We start from the raw sequence: 17,132 nt of genomic DNA, 5'->3' as shown, positions 1-17,132 counted from the left end.
TCTAAACTGTAAGCCAATCAAGGACAATTAAGAAAGAAAGATACCCTCGTCTTCTGCCTCTGAGCCAATATTCAAAGACGTTAAAATCCTAGCATTGGCACGAGAATAATCTACCACTGATAAAAATCAAATAGAGAACTCAATCAACAGTATCATTACATCCAATGTAGTAATAATATAAATTTGAAACAGATTGCTTTTGAAAATTGCTTGATGAATTCTGTAAGAATACGTGTATACTGATTTGAATCTTGAGGCACAATATCAAAACAGTAAAAATTAAATTCCGACCAAAAAAAAATTAAACCATTGGGCAAAAATTTTATAAATACACATACTTGTGATGCAAAAGTTTTTACGAGTAAAGGCGGTTGGAAGCTCCTATACCAAAAGCCTTATAAAGCCCAGTTCATCATTTTGAAGATAAAAGTCTTGAAATCCAGCAGCTTGTGCTTTCCGTGCCCCAAATTGAACGCGGATAATCAAGCCCAACTCTTTTACAGTTAATTTCTTTTTCTTTTTTTATAGAAAAAAGTCGATGAGTGCTAGGAGCTATCTATCGTCTTGTTTTTGTCGCGACATCGCGTGAAAGGCACGTGACGGTGAGAACCGGGCTTGGTACTACTGGACGCCTGTCTTGCTTCCGATACCAAACTGTCAATAGTGGTTGGGTACCCCTTCTTCGCCAATCTCGATTCCCGTTGCGGTTTAGGGTGTTTCGCTTCTTGCTGCGGTTTCCGATCCCAATTTATACTTTATGAAATTCTAACTAATACTCAATTTCGACCTGCTCATTTTCGCTTGTTCTCATCGTTTTTCCCTAGCGATTTACAAGAATTGAATCGTAACAGCATGGTAAGATCTCACATTCGTTGCATTTTTTTTTTTTTACTTATTTGACGGGATTTCCAATTAGACTGTAAAATGCCGTTTATTGAATGCAATTGAGAAATATTTTCGTTTAATTAGAATTTCCTGATTGGAGCTTTCAAGCCAGCATGTAATATCTCGATTACATTTTCCGATGGCAAAAGTCGCAAGCAGGTATCTCCCTTGATCATCTCAGGTCTAGTTTCGTTTGAAATGATAATTATAAACAGAAATTTTAGTTTTATTTCTTGCGATTGTTTTGTTAAATTGTCCTGAGTCATTGTGCCGGAATCTGGATTAATTTTATGTGATTAGGTTCCATTGAAAAAGGAAAATGGCCAAACGGTTATGGTACCTCTTTTCCAAAGTCAAGAAAATATTGCTGGAAAGGTATTTATCTATTTATCTACCTTTTAACAGATTGAGGATCATATCATTTGAGTCTTGTATATATAGTTTTGAATGTTCGTTTATCAATTTTTAAATCTTCCGTCTTCAGATTTCCATAGAACCATTTCAAGGGAAGAAAATTGAACATAATGGTGTGAAAGTTGAGCTCCTTGGTCAAATAGGTTTGTCAATGAGTTAGTCCAAGTTTTAAATATCATTCTGATCTGTTGGCTGAATAACGTTTGAGAGTTGTCATTTCTTTTTTGTTCAAATGAAGTTAACACTAGATTTTGATTTTGCTTCCCAGAGATGTATTTTGACAGAGGCAATTTTTATGACTTTACCTCACTTGGTGAGTATAGTCTGACTCTACTTTTGGTTGCTTTGCCTGGCAATTGTTTAGATTGATCTTTATGTAATTTTGGGAATTAATGTTCATTATTCCATTTGAGGTGAGTGGGGGTAAAGATAAGAACTTAATAGTTCAATTTGTGCTTTGCAGTTTATGATTATTCACATCCTTCTTTCACTCTTATAGAGGCTCAAACTGTGCATGAAAATTTTTGTTTAATCCTAAGTTCTTATAGATAGTTGATTGGTTTATATTGTTTACCATTTTTATATTCCTAATATTTGCAGTACGTGAACTGGATGTTCCTGGGGACATATATGAAAGAAAAACATATCCGTTTGAATTTTCTACAGTGGAAATGCCATATGAAACTTATAATGGTGTGAATGTGCGGCTCAGGTATGCTACCTACTGAGCTGAAAATCTTTGAAGCTGAACTTTTGTTCATATTTCTTCTGGTCACTTGGAATGAAGTGTTTCCTTGATCACAAGAAGTTTGTTTGCTAAGCATTGTTGTGGCTTATAAATCAGTTTAATTATTGTTATGATAGTTTTGGGTACTTAATAAAGTTTAGAAATTGTTCTGATATGTATAATATGCTAATTGTTGAGTTCTAGAAAGCTTTTTACTTTTGTTGGTTCGCAGATGATGTTGGTGATGTGATGCTATAATCTGACAACTCATGTTACAATAATTTGATTATTTGCTCTTCACAGGTATGTCCTGAAAGTGACAGTTAGTCGTAATTATGGTGGAAGCATAGTGGAATACCAGGACTTTATGGTAAGCATTTCCATCTGCTCCCACTTCCTTTCATTCTTGTCTTTTTAATTTTGGTTTTCTCTCTATCTCCTCTTTCTTTCTCTTTTGCTAGCACACTATGGTACCCAACACTTAGATGCACTAACAGCATTACACAAATAAGCATATAATTGACTTAATTTGTGCTACAAATGTCAGAACCTTACTCTCTGCCTTACTGTGAAGAGTGCGTTTTTGCCCCTTTTACCTGATATAATACTCATATACAGGAAAGGCAGCATCAATATATATGGCCTTTCATTATGGTTTCAGGACATTTACTGTATTGATCATTGTATATAGTACACTACTGAGTGCCATTTACAATTGTCAGTGATGTACTTATCTTTTGCTTGTTTTATACATATCAGGTTCGTAATTATTCTCCAGCTCCATCAATCAACAATAGCATCAAGGTGAGTGCCATTGTTTTAATATAGTATGGTAATTGCACTGTGGTTTGCATTGGTACCTCAACTGATTTTATGAATATTACTTGTTCTTTTTGCCATGAGTGGCCCACCACTTAATTCTTTGATAATATTTAATATTAACAAATATCAATCCCATCTGCAGATGGAAGTTGGAATTGAAGATTGCCTACATATTGAGTTTGAGTACAATAAAAGCAAGTAAGTTGAACATCAACAGTTCTTGCTTAAACTTGGCATCATAGGTTGGCTTAGGTCAGTGCAGGTTTAGGATTTAAACTCTCCAGCTTGAACCATTATAGGAAGCAATTTTTCTAGCCACTTTCTATCATGTAGGTTTCAAGTAGACATTGAATTTCTTGCTTATTGGAATCCAAATTGCACAGGTATCATCTGAAAGATGTTATTATTGGCAAGATATATTTTCTTCTTGTGAGGATCAAGATTAAAAATATGGATCTTGAGATCAGGCGTCGAGAGTCAACAGGATCAGGAGCAAATACCCATGTTGAGACAGAGACGCTAGCTAAATTTGAGTTGATGGATGGTGCCCCAGTCAGAGGTATGTTTGTAACTAAAGATTTCTTGCATTTTCTACTAATACAAATGCTGATGTGGCAGATACTTGATACAACTAGCTTATATATAATTGAGTGAACTCATTTTTTTTTTTTGAAGGACATTGATTAGGGCTGAATTTAAGTTTTGATATATCAGATATTTCGAATTGCAGCTGATATATAATTTTTCTAAAGCATGGTGCTCACAGTCATGTGCTTGGTATTGAAGGTGAATCTATTCCAATCAGGCTGTTTCTTAGTCCATATGAACTGACGCCAACTCATCGCAACATTAACAACAAATTCAGTGTGAAGTATTACTTGAATCTTGTTCTGGTTGATGAAGAGGATCGCCGGTATTTCAAACAGCAGGAAATTACAATATACAGGCTGCAGGACTCCTGATTAAACATCACATGTAAACTTGACATTCCATCCAGTAAAGAAGAACAAAAGATTAACTGCCTGAGGGCACCTTTGTAAAGCTTCAGCCTTACGGCACCCTTGTAAAGCCTTGAAGCTTAGGATTAAAACTACCGGAATACAGGGTTTTGTTTCTTTGGAAGGGCTATAATGGCTTTGTATACTTTGTTTGATTGCAGTTTTGGCTATGAATTGTTGCAATTATGTACATGAGTCGTGCGTGGTTGAGGGGAGTCGATAGTTACTTTTTCCACACGGTCACTTGGCTGCCATTTGCTGTTGGAAATCGTAGTTCACAAATTGCCAGTCCCTGTTCTATACGGGATTACATGGCATGATTAATTTTTATTTCTTGTTGGTTTCTTTGTGATTTGGGAATGTCGATGGCATTTTGTTTTATGCGATTCAATAATTTTATTATGGGTTATGAAGTTATAACCCAGCCCTTGAGCAGGGAATACCATGGTTGGTGTTTGTTCCTCTGCTATTTCTATTCTGTTGTTCTAATGATAATGTTGCTTGATTGCTTTTCTTCTTCAAAACAGTGAAGCCATTGATAAGTTGCCTTGGGTTTTCAATCCTAAGTTACGAACCCATGGACAAAGGAACTCGTCGAACCCACGCCGATAACCCCAATTGAATGGTAACTTTTACCTGAGAAATCGGCCCTATTGTCATCTTGTAAACCCAATCCAGAGGTATGATTGGGCCCATTCAACAAAAGCAAAATAAAGTCGTTTTATTTGCTCAAAGAAAAACAGAATCAGCAGGGGTTTTGCAACTTTTGCAAGCGAGGCAGAGGCTAAGAGCGAGAGCGAAAACATGTACGCAGTGCGAGGGATGAGGCATAAGCTGTTGATTTTCCAGAGTCAATGTAGCAGACAAGCTTTATCCGCAAGAAATGATGGTATTCTTTTGAAAGTTACGGCAAAGTCTCATAGCTATATATATAGGGCATGTGGGTTCTCAACGACAACAGCAAGGCCAAAGCGGGTGGGCACTCATAACGGCAGCTTTCACTGCGACGAGGCTCTCGCCTGTTTTATGATTCGTCTTACCAATAAATTCTCTAATGCCCAAATAGTCCGTACCACAGATTCTCAGGTGGCTTCTTTTTTTTTTTTTTTTTAATTTCTATTGTTTCTTTGATTCTCATTTTCTTATCATAATGTAGTAAGGTTCGAGAATGCTTTTAAAGGTGTTGGAGAATCTTGATGCTGTGGTTGATGTTGGGGGAGTTTATGATCCTACACGAGATCGTTACGATCATCATCAGCGCGGATTTGAGCAAGTATTTGGCCATGGATTTACCACTAAACTTAGTAGTGCAGGCCTTGTATATAAGGTACCCTCCCCACTAGCCTTGCATATGTAATATATTTCGCCTTCTCTTTAACTATATATGCTTCTGGAGTTTCTAAAATGATAAACGACGAGAATCATGTGTTATTTGCAATCTGATTGACAATTTTTATCATTTAGCATTACGGTGCTGAGATAATTGCAAAGGTGCTTCAGCTTGATGTACAACACCCAAATGTGTCTCGGTTGTTTCTAGCAGTCTATAAGAATTTTGTGGAGGTAAGATAAAACATATTCTAAGCTTAGAGATTTCATAATATTCCTGTGCCCATTACTTTACATGACAAAGAGAGTTGAATGGTTCAAATCCTCAATTTTGTCAATGTTTTATACCTTCCTTTTGTAGTATAGTATGATCATGTTCCATTTCTCTTTCACAATCTTATGAAGAACTCATGCTAAGATATGGCTTACTTTAACAGGCAGTTGATGCTATTGGCAATGGAATTAATCAATATGACACAGACCAGCCGCCAAGATATGTGAATTCTACAGGCTTATCATTTAGAGTTGGAAGATTAAATTTGGACTGGGTAGATCCTGATCAATCATCTGAGAAAGAGAATGAAGCCTTTCAACATGCAATGACACTCACTGGCAGTGAATTCTTGGAGGTGTAGTTTGCAACATCATGTTAAAATTCTTTCATGAAGCATTCTCTAATTGAATAGGAAGTTATTTCCATACTTGTAGGATTCAAAAAATTGATCATTGAAAGTGTTAAAGCATGTTTATGCTTATGAAAATATTGTTGTTTCCTAAACAGAATATTCATTTTCTTGCAAAATCTTGGCTACCAGCTCGATCTATTGTAATGGAGTGTCTTTCAGCAAGAAATGATATTGACTCCAGCGGAGAAATCATGGTGTTGACAAGACCTTGCCCTGTGAGTAAACGGTGGATGTGTTGTTTGGTATTTGTCATTTATATCTCTAGACAGATGAATTATATTTGAAAATTATATTACATGTGTTTGAAACAACTGATTTTTATCTATGGAATGGGGAAGATTTTCTGTTTCTATTTTAAATCTAAGTGTTTCGATAAAGTACTTAATGCTTGGATGTATAATTGCATTTGGTTGTATTGATCATTTTTTTTCAGTGGAAACTCCATATATTTGAGCTTGAGGAAGAGCTGAAGGTTGAGACCAGCATCAAATATGTCATTTACCTAGTAACCTTTTGTTGTCTCTGCTCCTCTTATTCCCTTCTATGTTGGTTAAGATTCTAAGTAAATCAAGTATTAAAACTCCATGTGCTCAAAACCGCTAACCTCATGACACTTTAATCCAAGTTTACCATAAACTAACTTTATACTAATTTTCTCAGAGTTATATTCCGTGTCATATTTGCAGGATGATAGAAGTGAAAATTGGAGAGTGCAGGCCATAGCAGTTTCACCTGGCAAGTTTGAGAGTAGGAAACCTCTACCACTTCCTTGGAGGGGTTTGGAAGGTAACAAACTCTCTGAGGTGGCAGGGATCCCTGGTTGTGTTTTTGTCCACATGAGTGGATTCATCGCTGCAAATAAAAGTTTTGGAGGTGCCTTAGCTATGGCTAGAGCTTCTTTGAAGGTGTAAAGAATTTACTGAGTAAACACCGAAATGTGTAATGTCCTCTGTGCCATCCATGGGTGCCACACTTTTGTATATGTGCTTTGAAGTGGGATGTGGAAGGCAGTAGCTTCAATTGTATGTTCTCTTCAGCTGAGTGTATTTGGTTGTGAGTTTCTTGATCCTGGAAATTTTGTCCTCAAGAGTCATGGATAAAGTTGACTACCCTGGCTTTGGAATGAGTTGGTCAGGATTGTTGCATGATCTGCTGTTTCCAATAGGTAATATTAAACTATCTCTGATATTTATTAATCTATCAAATTGACTATTTCTGTGTGTGCATTTGACGTTGTATACCTTGTAAATTAAATGATTTAATCACCTCATTTTCTTTTCTAGAGCATTTGAAAGGACAAAGTTAATTAATGGATTTAGAAAGCTTACTAGAAAATTGTCTGCACAGATTGGAAGAAAAATACTTGAAACATAGATGCCCTAAATTCATCTAATTATTTGATTATGGGTACTTTTGGTGCTGTGAAATTCTTGGCAGTTGTTTTTCTAATGCGGACAGTTCAGGCGTGCTTGTATAAGTGTCTCAAACATGAAGTGGTTTAAACTGGTAGTCTATCATTATTGCTTAGATCCTAGTGGATCAGTGTCAGATTTGATGATGTAGTTCATATTGGATACCAAACCCTTAGTATTATTATATACACATTTTTCTCATTGAAAAATTATTAGAAATAAAGTTTCACATAGAACTTAAAGTGATATAAGATTAATATGATTAAAATGTCTAAAAGGAATCACATTCAAAATCTATTGGAAAAGGGTAGAATCAGTTTGATTACTGGGGACAAAACTTGAGCTTCTGTGGAAGCACCATGTGATCATTGATACATCAATCTTCAGATTCTGATGGCAGTCCTTCTTTGAACCATGTGGAAAGGCCCCCTTCTAAGTGGAAAACGTTTTTATAACCATTGAGAACAAGTAAGTAGGCTGCTATGAGTGATCTGCAAGAATTATCAAATGCAAGCATTGGTATCTTCTAGTTAGGCAATTACAGATTCAATAACAAAAGTTAGGTAAACAAATACCTTTAATTGCTTAGATTGATTGAATGAGAAAAAGTATCACCCAGAACTTATTGGGCTTTTTGAGCTTAACTTGTGGTCCTTGTAGATGGTTTATTAGTTACCGGTTTTAAACTCTCTATGTGTCTCATCTAAACAAAGCACCTAGCTGTCAGCCTTGAAATACATTAACAAGAATGAATATTCATGGGTTTACTCTGAATGGAATTGTGTATTTGCTTTCTAGTAAATTGAATGTAGAGACCATTATCTGAAACTAGAACCAATAAAAGTGATCACTTTTGTTTGCATTAGCACTCCGAGCCTGAAGTACACACTTTATTTGGAGGTTTAGACCCTAGGGAATTTTAAAGATCGAATATAACTTGTTTACTTTCTATGATGCATACTATAAGTCTATAATTAATGTCTTTTCACTGTAGAAAGTCAGACGTAAATACCTTGACTGTTGACCTTCCGGGAGATTTTGGGTTGGCTTCATTGTACCCCCAGATGTGCAGGCCACTATTATCTTTGCATCCTTGTCAAATTTTGATTCTACACCTGCTCAAATACCAAATACTCAGTTCCTTCAATATCTGCTAAGTAGGAAGTGGTGGTGGAAAATAGAAGAAATATGGGGTAACAAAATTCTACTTTGCATAAACTCAGGGTTCTCTTCTGTGCCAGAAAAGATGCCAAAAAATGCAAATGCAGCGCGCCTAGCAATATCCCATGCTGTCCACTCCTTTATAAGTCTATATATCTGAACATTAATAGCACCTGGCGGATGAGCCTGCATTAAAAAGCATCAAATTGAGCAGCACTTTACTGGCCTGTTCTTACCATCATAGAAATTAGAATTTCTGTAGTGCAATCTCTTTCATGAATGATTATCTGTAGTTCTGGTTGCTTATCAAAGTTATTTTGAGTTGGCTAACCTCTTTAAATTCTGCTTCAGGTCGTACATCAAGAATCATGAAGTTATTCTCTTTTTGAAGGCGAAAAGCTTCCTTTGCATCCACACTTCTTACCTGCAACGAAGAAATGTTTCTGTTGTTAGTATCTAATGGTCCAAACTAGGAAATGGGAATCTTCTCATGCTTGTGTTGTTATCCTGCCAGTTCACTTGTTTACACTGTTGACATTCTCATTCTGTTATTCATCTTCTTCTCCTTTCATGATCATGGATGGGCTTTACTACTTGCCCTCTTTACACTTCCGTCTTCTTTCTAAGCAAGCAGAATATACATATTTTTCTTAAACGTTAGGGAGCTACTTTTAAGAGTAACGGGTTTTTCATATGCATGTCAATGTACATATGCTGTTTAAACATCAATTTGTTTTTGCTTTCAGTCCTAAAACAACAGGTAACGATTTAAGTTTTTCAATAATTTTAAGTTTGTGTATGTGAGCACACGTCAAAACGTGTGTGTGTAGAGAGAGTGAGGGAGGGATCAGTACCTTTTTCTCCAAGAGAACTTCCCTCTTAATCTTCCAATCTTCTTCAGCTAATCCCTCCAAAAGAAGATAAAAGGAAATTTAAGTCAGGGTAGTTAAATTGTTTTGAGTATCAATCCTTGAGGGTCTATATATTCATCTTATCATAAAGGTTCTGTCAGAACAGTAGTACCTGGTGATTTTGCAGGCTTTGTTGCTGCACTTCGGATAATTAGGCCCCGTCGATCCTGGTAAGTCAATCTTTGCCTTAATGCTTTACCTGATGTTGCTGTCAGAAAGCAGGAACAGTCTGGAGCAATAATCGAAGAGATACTCAACTGGGGGCTCCGGAAATTAGAATATAATGAAGATGATGAAGTTGAGTGCGGAGTGACTGAAGTAAGTGCAGCCATTTTCCTGAATTCTACAAACTGAAACAAATCAGTTGTAGAACTTTAAAGCATTTAGGTTTGCAAGAGTTGGGTGATTGAGAAGTGTTCCTTTAACTGCATTTATTTTTTTGTCATTTTTATGTTATGTGAAGAGATGTTTGGATGCTTGTCTTAGAAGTGGGCCATTATGGATTTTTATCTCTTGAAAAAATCTAGCTTTGTGGTTCATGTTTTAAGGGGTTTGCCCCACTTGGATTTCTCTCATCCACATTCCAAGCTGGCTCGGGATTAATCCCGTTTACTATCCTGTTACATTTCGTTAATCACCCAAAACCTCACCATTCCTAGGGCCTCCCAATCAATGGTTGTGTTTTGGAGACTGCTATTGCCCATGAAGAAATGGTTGGCAGCAACTTCCACTGGCCTTTGCTTTCCCCTTTGGGTTTTCAAGTCAAGTTAGATGGGACCTTTGTAAATCATGAGTCCTCCATTTCATCTTGATTTTCATATAAATTAGATTAACCGAAGCCCTTGGACTGCGACCAAGACTATGGGTTAGAAAAAGGAGTGCCCCCCTTCCCCAATTCCTAGCCTAATTTAGGTCGAGAACTTGTGTCGCATCTTGGAATTGACCATCGCATGCCTCATAATTATAAAACCCTGACCATTGCCACTTTTAGTACTTAGTAGGTGTCTACCCTTTTACTAAATCCCAATTGTCGTACGTGATGGATTATGGATGGCAATTAATCGAGTGGTCTTTCACCCGAAAAGCTCAACCTGTCCACACTGGCGATCTCATTTTTCCCATTTTCTTCAATCCATTGATTGCAAAAGAACGGCACACACCTAACTTTCCATCAAGGAAGTACACAGGAAAAAGAAACCATTTGAAATTGGCAAATCAATAGGAGTATTACCTCAGCCCACAGCGGAACCTAGAAATTTTTTGATTTCAATCTTGAGAATTTTCCAAAGCCAACTCCCAGTACAAGATCTGGTAGCAGCACCAACCATGTTATCATCATTATGAAATTAAATTCTTCGGCAGTGACGCCCCACAAGTTGATCCAACGGCCCACACACGTTTTGATAAGAAAAAAGGCCCTACCCCACATCGCTCGAGCCGGTTTACAGTATCCAAGACGTGAGCGCCAGTGCCATTTGGGGGGAGAGGGCTAATGAGTAAGGAAAAATAATGCCTCACCATCTGAACCACCGACACCTCCGCCTTATACTGCTTATATTGGACAACCCAGATCCCGCCACGTTTCGAATCCACAACTAAAGGTCCACATCAAATGACCCAATTGTAGAACCGCGTACCTCTTGGTTTTCATCCTCTGTTCCTCGTCCCCACCATTTCTCCCACACCCTCCACGTCTCATCCATTGTACCTCTTGAAATCCAACCCAAATTTTCTTTTAATTAAATCAAACGGACAACTATTAAAATCACGCGTCCAAAATTGCACTGAAACAGAGGTTTTTCCAGGGAATAAAAACCCAATCTCCATATCTATATCTATCTCTCTTTGCTGCTAGATTTAACTAAAGCACTGTAAAAGAATCCCACTGTGCGGAGGACACATTGGCTTTGCTTCACAGTTTTATAATATCAATCTCCGTCCATCCCAGAAATAAAAGGAGAATTTTTGTGGGTGAGTCGTAGGCAGCAGCAATGGAGCTGTTCTACTTCCTGGTGTTTGGGGCATTGGGAGCGGTGGTGGCAGCATTAGAGCTGAGCAAGACGAGCAAGGATCGAATCAACACATCCCCTGCTTTCAATTCCTTCAAGAACAATTACCTTGTTGTTTACTCTCTCATGATGGGTAATTAACTTCCTTATTTTAATTTTACCCAGATCTGATTTCCATTTCTATTCTCAAGATCTCACTTTTGTTTACATAAACATGGATCTGATCTAATGGTGGTGATTTTGTTTGTGAATCCAGATGCCTATTTTCTAGATTTGCGTTTTTAAGTGTGGGTGCGGTGTTTTTGTGATTTTTTTTTTTATTTTGGATAATGTTTTTGTTATTAATGGTTTCTTTGAAAAGTACTGTTTTCTTGGCTATCAAAATGGAAAACGGGCTCATCAAAAAAAAAAAAAAAATGGAATGCCGGAAACATGCATTTGTTTTAGCTTGTAAAGGAAAAGGAAGAGTATAAGAAAATGACTTTCAAGAAGTGATATACGGATTTTTGGTCCTTTTCTGTTTTGTGGTTGAGACATTGGATCTGAGGTTTGAGTGGGTTGGAGATACTTGGTTTTATGATCCTATCTGATTGATGATGGTTTGGATAAAGAAAAAACTTAAAACTTTGAGAAACGACCTGTCCACTGTTCTCGGAGCCTAGAGTAGAAGGCCTAACTCTTGCTGAATTTAGTACCTCTGCTTGGCCACCCCGGTTAAGATGTTTCTCCTTAGTTAGTAAAACAAGCTGAAAGCAAAACAAGGTTGCATTAACTTATTTAAATGCATGATTTTATTCAAATGCCTCATAAACATATTGCTACTTATGGTTGGAGATCCTTTTTTTCTTAAATAAAAAAAATACCCTATATAGTTACCTTCTGACTCTAATTAGTTTTGGAGGTATGATCTTATCTGTGGATAATCTGTTCTGGTAATTGTGAAAGATAACCTTCTTATGTTGTGGTTATTGCCCATATTTCTAGTTTGCTTTTTGATAAATGGTTGTTTATGTGGCAATAGCTGGAGACTGGCTGCAGGGTCCATATGTTTACTATCTTTACAGTACATATGGCTTTGGAAAAGGGGACATTGGACAGCTTTTTATTGCTGGTTTTGGATCCTCTATGTTGTTTGGAACAATTGTTGGATCACTAGCTGACAAACAGTAAATTTTTACTTTGGCTTCTGTTGTGATCTTTTCATACTTTATGGATGAAATATCTTGTCTTAATACAAATCTACCTTCTTGTGTTTACTTCAGAGGCCGCAGGAGGGCTTGTGTTACTTACTGCATTACTTACATACTTAGCTGCATCACCAAGCATTCTCCTCAATACAAAGTTTTGATGATAGGTCGTGTTTTGGGAGGTATCGCCACCTCTCTTCTGTTTTCAGCATTTGAGTCATGGCTTGTTGCTGAACATAATAAGGTGAGGCATTGCTTCTGTGCCCTTTACTCTTAACACCCATCAGGCGCTGGCAAGCTTACAATTTACATTATAGATGTGTTTGCTTCTGTGCCCTTTACTCTTATTTTTACTATTCTAGATGTTGTATGTTGCTCCCTGTTAGGGTGTTTTCCACCCTGCCCTACTTGGAAAAAAGTAAAAATGTTAAAAGTATTTAGTTTACACTATCATATTGCACATGATACTTAGGAATATGCTAGCTTTGTTTACTGAATTTTCCATTATTGTTTTCAAAAGGTGGTAAGGCATGAATCATCTGGTTCTGCTTAGCCTCATTCTTCTGTAAGCTTTGTCTGCAGCAACCCTGAGACTTAACAGTAGCTGATGTGATATCTCTTTGAATTTGATCTTGTTTTGACACGGCTGTTTCTGCCTCTAATCTTTGCAGAGGGGCTTTGAGCAACAATGGTTGTCACTAACATTTTCAAAGGCAATATTTCTTGGCAATGGTCTTGTTGCCATTCTGTCTGGGTTGTTTGGGAACCTACTTGTTGATTCATTGTCCCTTGGACCTGTGGCTCCTTTTGATGCTGCTGCATGCTTTCTTGCTATTGGGATGGCTATCATATTATCATCATGGACTGAAAATTTTGGAGACACCTCAGAAAGCAAGGACCTTCTTACCCAGTTCAGGGGTGCTGCTGTAGCAATAGCTTCTGGTAAAGTTCATATTTTACTTTAAACTCAATGCATTGAGCACGTGTTGCAGGCTGAGCATTGTCTCTTGACACCTTGTTACTTTTTTGTTGAGCCATTCTCCGTCAATGCATTGATTCTTTCCTTAGTTTTCATTTTATTCCCCTCCTTAGTCCAATCTTCTGTGCAATTCAGATGAAAAAATTGCTTTGCTCGGTGCCATCCAGTCTCTGTTTGAAGGTTCAATGTACACCTTTGTGTTCCTTTGGACTCCTGCTTTAAGCCCCAGTGATGAGGAGATTCCTCATGGTTTTATTTTTGCCACATTCATGTTGGCTTCAATGTTGGGAAGCTCCCTTGCATCTCGATTGATGGCCCATTCATCACCCAGGGTAGAAAGCTACATGCAGATTGTTTTTGCGATTTCCTCTCTCTCTCTTCTGCTTCCTATTATAACCAATGTATGTTCCAACATCTCTCTATCTCTCTCTTTCTCTGGATTATTCTTTAAGTGATTCCTAACTGGATAAATTTGCAACAGTTCTTGGTAGCTCCTTCTAAAGTGAAGGGCGGAAGCATCTCATTTTCAGGTTGTATCCAGCTTCTTGGCTTCTGTACCTTTGAGGCTTGTGTAGGGATATTCTGGCCATCCATTATGAAAATGAGATCTCAGTACATCCCAGAGGAGGCTAGGAGCACTATTATGAACTTCTTCCGCATTCCTCTCAATCTCTTTGTCTGCATCGTGCTGTACAATGTATGTTATAGGCTTTTCTATAATAGTTTCATTTGATATGCCATAGACAAGTACATAAAATGCTGGGAGATTCTTTAGGCTTTAACTATGTTACTTACTCCCTGTATCGGTTTTGCCTCTGAAGGTTGATGCGTTTCCCATCACTGTTATGTTTGGTATGTGCTCAATTTTCCTCTTCGTGGCATCTATTTTGCAAAGACGGCTGATGGCAATTTCAGACAAGCCAAGTATGTATAACATTATATTTCTAATTTTGCTCTTTCAGTCAACATTAGCCACAATCGTCCACAGCCTAGTTTATAAATTTTATACAACCTGCGTTGAACCCAAACATACTTCATTTTCCTGGCGTTCTCTATGCATGTCAGGTTCTTAACTTTTTGTTGTTTTTCGTCCAGAGGTGGAAAATTGGACGGCAATGAAGGAAAGGGACCCTGAAGCGGAGCCACTAAATGATTGAGTGTGTTGGGCTTTACAGGCCACCAAGGATTCTTGCCTGGTTGAAAACAACGTAATTGATTCCTTATACTGTTCCAGTTCCTACTCGATGGAGGGTTGTATTTTGATTTTACAGTAGAGGTTACAAATGTATAAGAAAATAGTGGTCTGCCCATTAAAAAAAAGAAAAAGAAAAAGATGTGGGTTATAGGTCACTTGAGTTTTCATGAATTTTTTGGGCAAGGTAGTTAATGCTTTTGTCTGCTAAAGTAGGAAAGCAAATATCCATCTTCGTATCTCCGATATTATTCTTTTCTAAACTGCTCTATAATTTGTATTACATTTCCTCTAATGTTTCTGGTTTAGTGGAATTGCACCAACTTCTTGCCTATGCATCATATCGTATGGGATCTGTCACCCAGTCTTTGTTACTTGGATGGTTGATGAAATAAATGATGTTAAAAGTAACAATTTGATCGTCATATTGACCGGGCGAAAACCAAACAAGTTGCATTGCAACTTTCCAATTAAACATATTTAATTTCTGTTTGACCCAAGCATCTGCTGAATAAAAGCAACAAGAATGATGGAACAAGAGACGCTTCCATTACCATAAGTATAAATACAACAACATTATAATGCTACATAAATATACAAGAAAAAAGAAAAGAAACAGAAACTTGAAGTTCAAACTATTGCCCTTCGACGCCTTGAAGATGTTCACAGCAGCACCCTTCCACGTTTGGCATCTGCAGAAGCTGCTTCCAAGTCCCCTAGGAAAAACAGGATTTTGTCAAGAATCCCTCGACTGGGTTCCTCCACCTTCATAGCTTCTTCCACCCTCAACTCTGTTTTTGAACTCGAAGGACCATCTTTCACCCCTTTCCGTTTTCTCCTTGAACCCAAGTGCCGTTGGATTTCACCTTGATGTACAAGAAAGTAGTCACCACCTTCTCTGATTATCTTCAGCCCTCTACACACATAAAGATACAACACATTTCTCAGATTATCACGCCATGTTTGGGGCAACCATCATTGCAAAAATATTACAAAAATTAAAATCATATTGTTGATTAAAGCTTATAACTTACATCCCAACTCGATCACATCGGTCTTGTGTCTCGTACGCATCTTTCCATGATCTTGAATCTATAGGATTAGGGGCATAGAACGCAGCTTGATCAATTCCCCATCTCTGTCCGAATAGCTTAGACCACAGCATGTTGTCCGAGGCCAAGACCTTCCACTTCCTGCAAACTTTTTCATACCAAATTGCAACGTTCATTGGCATGCCTTCCTAGCTTCTTTCTTGTACATATTATTCATAGTTGAATTTTCAGTATGCGCATGCATTAAGCAGCGAGTTTATAATATATTTTCTCTAAATTGCCAAAGAAAGACGATGAATTCAATATGGATTTAACAACAATAAACCAGAAATCTCGCCAGTTGATCCAGAATTCAGGAAATAAAAGGAAAGAACTGTAGAATTCAAGTTTCCCATAGATATAATACCTTTAGAAATGAAATTGAGAATTAGAAGAAGAAAGAAAATCAATAACTGAAGCCATCAAAGCGATAAATTCCAGAGTGACTGATGAAAGAAGAAGAGTGAAACACTATACAACAAATAATAATATAAGAGGTACAATTCAACACAAATTCAAGAAAGCAAGCAAAGATCCCATCTACACTTCGACCATTCAACATAAATACATCAAAATATGAAAGCAATCTGACCCCAAAAAGAGAATAAATTTTGGGTGTTGCTAACCTTGTTGAGCAGTTGCAAGATTCTGATGATCCAAGAAACAGAAAATCTTGAGACAGATATCACCAGGCAATCTCTCCATTTTTCTCTTTTGTCGTGAAAGGTTTCTCGAACTCTAATTCTGAAGCATCCAAAGCAAAGATAGCAATCCTCTTTGTAGGGACAAGGGAGAGAGCCGGAAAGGCAACCTTTTTTATGTGGCAACCCCTCCTCTTGCTTCTGCTTTTATGGTTGAAAATTAAGTTGGGTGAAATACCAAGCTACCATCTCAACTCTTTCGACTGACAAAATTGAAGCTACTCGCTCCAAACGACATGCCACGTTGGAGGATTCAGAACACGTGCTTCCTAAGACGGCGAGTATGATATGTCCGCACGCTGAGGGAAGATTAAAGTGTTTTGACTTTGACAAATTGTAGTTCGAAGTAGCCCAGAGTTAATGTTTTACCGCGAAAATTGAAACCAATTTTCTCGAACAAAAATTTTGCCAACTCGGTTTCTTCGGTGAAAAATTGTCCTTTTTCTTGGGTGTCACACATGTCATCATCCACGCCAGCCAAAAATTACTGCTGCCATTTCTGCCAGAAATTTGACCTCTCTTGCTTTGAGATTGAGTAGAGTTTTCCTTACGACTTTCCGATTCCCATCGATGGTTACAACCATGTGCAAGTTACCTTAGTCCAGATGGACCAGATCTATCATCTAAC

The 17,132-nt window shown here is 37.6% G+C and overlaps 5 protein-coding genes across 8 annotated transcripts; 3 read left to right on the top strand and 2 right to left on the bottom strand.

The window, feature by feature from the left end:
• Positions 1–415: 415 nt before the first annotated feature.
• On the top strand, positions 416–4,038 carry LOC18605827 (vacuolar protein sorting-associated protein 26A). Of its 3 annotated transcripts, none has more exons than XM_007039092.3 (11): positions 416–855; positions 970–1,044; positions 1,186–1,260; positions 1,370–1,442; positions 1,568–1,612; positions 1,900–2,011; positions 2,330–2,396; positions 2,786–2,830; positions 2,991–3,046; positions 3,232–3,407; positions 3,601–3,740. In XM_007039092.3, the coding sequence occupies exons 1-11, from the start codon at positions 853–855 to the stop codon at positions 3,630–3,632; spliced, it is 759 nt and encodes a 252-aa protein (XP_007039154.1). In that variant the 5' UTR covers positions 416–852; the 3' UTR covers positions 3,633–3,740. The 3 variants fall into 3 exon arrangements, with proteins under 3 accessions (XP_007039154.1, XP_007039153.1, XP_007039152.1); XM_007039091.3 differs by having other exon boundaries at positions 417–855; positions 3,579–3,718; XM_007039090.3 differs by having other exon boundaries at positions 439–855; positions 3,635–4,038.
• A 565-nt stretch (positions 4,039–4,603) lies between these two features.
• Positions 4,604–7,066, top strand: LOC18605826 (uncharacterized). Its single transcript, XM_007039088.3, has 7 exons — positions 4,604–4,932; positions 5,027–5,173; positions 5,311–5,409; positions 5,613–5,804; positions 5,957–6,076; positions 6,295–6,366; positions 6,548–7,066. Exons 1-7 carry the CDS (start codon positions 4,651–4,653, stop codon positions 6,770–6,772), a joined length of 1,137 nt encoding a protein of 378 aa, XP_007039150.3. The 5' UTR covers positions 4,604–4,650; the 3' UTR covers positions 6,773–7,066.
• Positions 7,067–7,497: 431 nt separating this feature from the next.
• On the bottom strand, positions 7,498–9,795 carry LOC18605825 (Rhodanese/Cell cycle control phosphatase superfamily protein). The gene is made up of 6 exons (XM_007039086.3): positions 9,458–9,795; positions 9,289–9,335; positions 8,766–8,858; positions 8,482–8,620; positions 8,286–8,388; positions 7,498–7,764 (listed from the first exon to the last, which is right to left on the bottom strand). The coding sequence occupies exons 1-6, from the start codon at positions 9,675–9,677 to the stop codon at positions 7,650–7,652; spliced, it is 717 nt and encodes a 238-aa protein (XP_007039148.1). The 5' UTR covers positions 9,678–9,795; the 3' UTR covers positions 7,498–7,649.
• Positions 9,796–11,111: 1,316 nt separating this feature from the next.
• On the top strand, positions 11,112–14,956 carry LOC18605824 (uncharacterized). Its single transcript, XM_007039085.3, has 8 exons — positions 11,112–11,487; positions 12,376–12,520; positions 12,617–12,785; positions 13,213–13,483; positions 13,656–13,921; positions 14,002–14,217; positions 14,342–14,444; positions 14,616–14,956. Exons 1-8 carry the CDS (start codon positions 11,337–11,339, stop codon positions 14,675–14,677), a joined length of 1,383 nt encoding a protein of 460 aa, XP_007039147.3. The 5' UTR covers positions 11,112–11,336; the 3' UTR covers positions 14,678–14,956.
• Positions 14,957–15,139: 183 nt separating this feature from the next.
• On the bottom strand, positions 15,140–16,675 carry LOC18605823 (F-box/WD repeat-containing protein pof1-like). Of its 2 annotated transcripts, none has more exons than XM_088804717.1 (3): positions 16,430–16,675; positions 15,747–15,959; positions 15,140–15,628 (listed from the first exon to the last, which is right to left on the bottom strand). In XM_088804717.1, the coding sequence occupies exons 2-3, from the start codon at positions 15,944–15,946 to the stop codon at positions 15,376–15,378; spliced, it is 453 nt and encodes a 150-aa protein (XP_088660843.1). In that variant the 5' UTR covers positions 15,947–15,959; positions 16,430–16,675; the 3' UTR covers positions 15,140–15,375. The 2 variants fall into 2 exon arrangements, with proteins under 2 accessions (XP_088660843.1, XP_007039146.3); XM_007039084.3 differs by having other exon boundaries at positions 15,747–15,912.
• Between the last annotated feature and the right edge of the window lie 457 nt (positions 16,676–17,132).

Source organism: Theobroma cacao, chromosome 3 (assembly GCF_053813885.1).
Source record: "Theobroma cacao isolate CCN51 chromosome 3, ASM5381388v1, whole genome shotgun sequence".
NCBI classification, from domain to species: domain Eukaryota; kingdom Viridiplantae; phylum Streptophyta; class Magnoliopsida; order Malvales; family Malvaceae; genus Theobroma; species Theobroma cacao.
Note: the sequence above shows the minus strand (reverse complement) of the source record. Positions and strands in the feature narration are given on the sequence as shown.

What these genes read in the sequence shown, in the direction of transcription:
- LOC18605827 (XM_007039090.3), top strand. An exon ending in TGGAATACCAGGACTTTATG is followed by an intron (nt 2,397 to 2,785) that starts GTAAGCATTTCC and finishes TATACATATCAG; the next exon opens with GTTCGTAATTATTCTCCAGC. An exon ending in CAATCAACAATAGCATCAAG is followed by an intron (nt 2,831 to 2,990) that starts GTGAGTGCCATT and finishes TCCCATCTGCAG; the next exon opens with ATGGAAGTTGGAATTGAAGA.
- LOC18605823 (XM_007039084.3), bottom strand. Translation starts at nt 16,508, where the DNA reads ATGGAGAGATTGCCTGGTGATATCTGTCTCAAGATTTTCTGTTTCTTG. An exon ending in TCTTGCAACTGCTCAACAAG is followed by an intron (nt 15,913 to 16,429) that starts GTTAGCAACACC and finishes GGTATGAAAAAG; the next exon opens with TTTGCAGGAAGTGGAAGGTC. An exon ending in CGATGTGATCGAGTTGGGAT is followed by an intron (nt 15,629 to 15,746) that starts GTAAGTTATAAG and finishes TTATGTGTGTAG; the next exon opens with AGGGCTGAAGATAATCAGAG.
- LOC18605824 (XM_007039085.3), top strand. Translation starts at nt 11,337, where the DNA reads ATGGAGCTGTTCTACTTCCTGGTGTTTGGGGCATTGGGAGCGGTGGTG. An exon ending in TCTGCATCGTGCTGTACAAT is followed by an intron (nt 14,218 to 14,341) that starts GTATGTTATAGG and finishes TTGCCTCTGAAG; the next exon opens with GTTGATGCGTTTCCCATCAC. An exon ending in GGCAATTTCAGACAAGCCAA is followed by an intron (nt 14,445 to 14,615) that starts GTATGTATAACA and finishes TTTTTCGTCCAG; the next exon opens with AGGTGGAAAATTGGACGGCA.
- LOC18605825 (XM_007039086.3), bottom strand. Translation starts at nt 9,677, where the DNA reads ATGGCTGCACTTACTTCAGTCACTCCGCACTCAACTTCATCATCTTCA. An exon ending in AAGTTCTCTTGGAGAAAAAG is followed by an intron (nt 8,859 to 9,288) that starts GTACTGATCCCT and finishes TCTTCGTTGCAG; the next exon opens with GTAAGAAGTGTGGATGCAAA. An exon ending in GAACCCTGAGTTTATGCAAA is followed by an intron (nt 8,389 to 8,481) that starts GTAGAATTTTGT and finishes GTATTTGAGCAG; the next exon opens with GTGTAGAATCAAAATTTGAC.
- LOC18605826 (XM_007039088.3), top strand. Translation starts at nt 4,651, where the DNA reads ATGTACGCAGTGCGAGGGATGAGGCATAAGCTGTTGATTTTCCAGAGT. An exon ending in GTGCAGGCCTTGTATATAAG is followed by an intron (nt 5,174 to 5,310) that starts GTACCCTCCCCA and finishes TTTATCATTTAG; the next exon opens with CATTACGGTGCTGAGATAAT. An exon ending in TGTTGACAAGACCTTGCCCT is followed by an intron (nt 6,077 to 6,294) that starts GTGAGTAAACGG and finishes ATTTTTTTTCAG; the next exon opens with TGGAAACTCCATATATTTGA.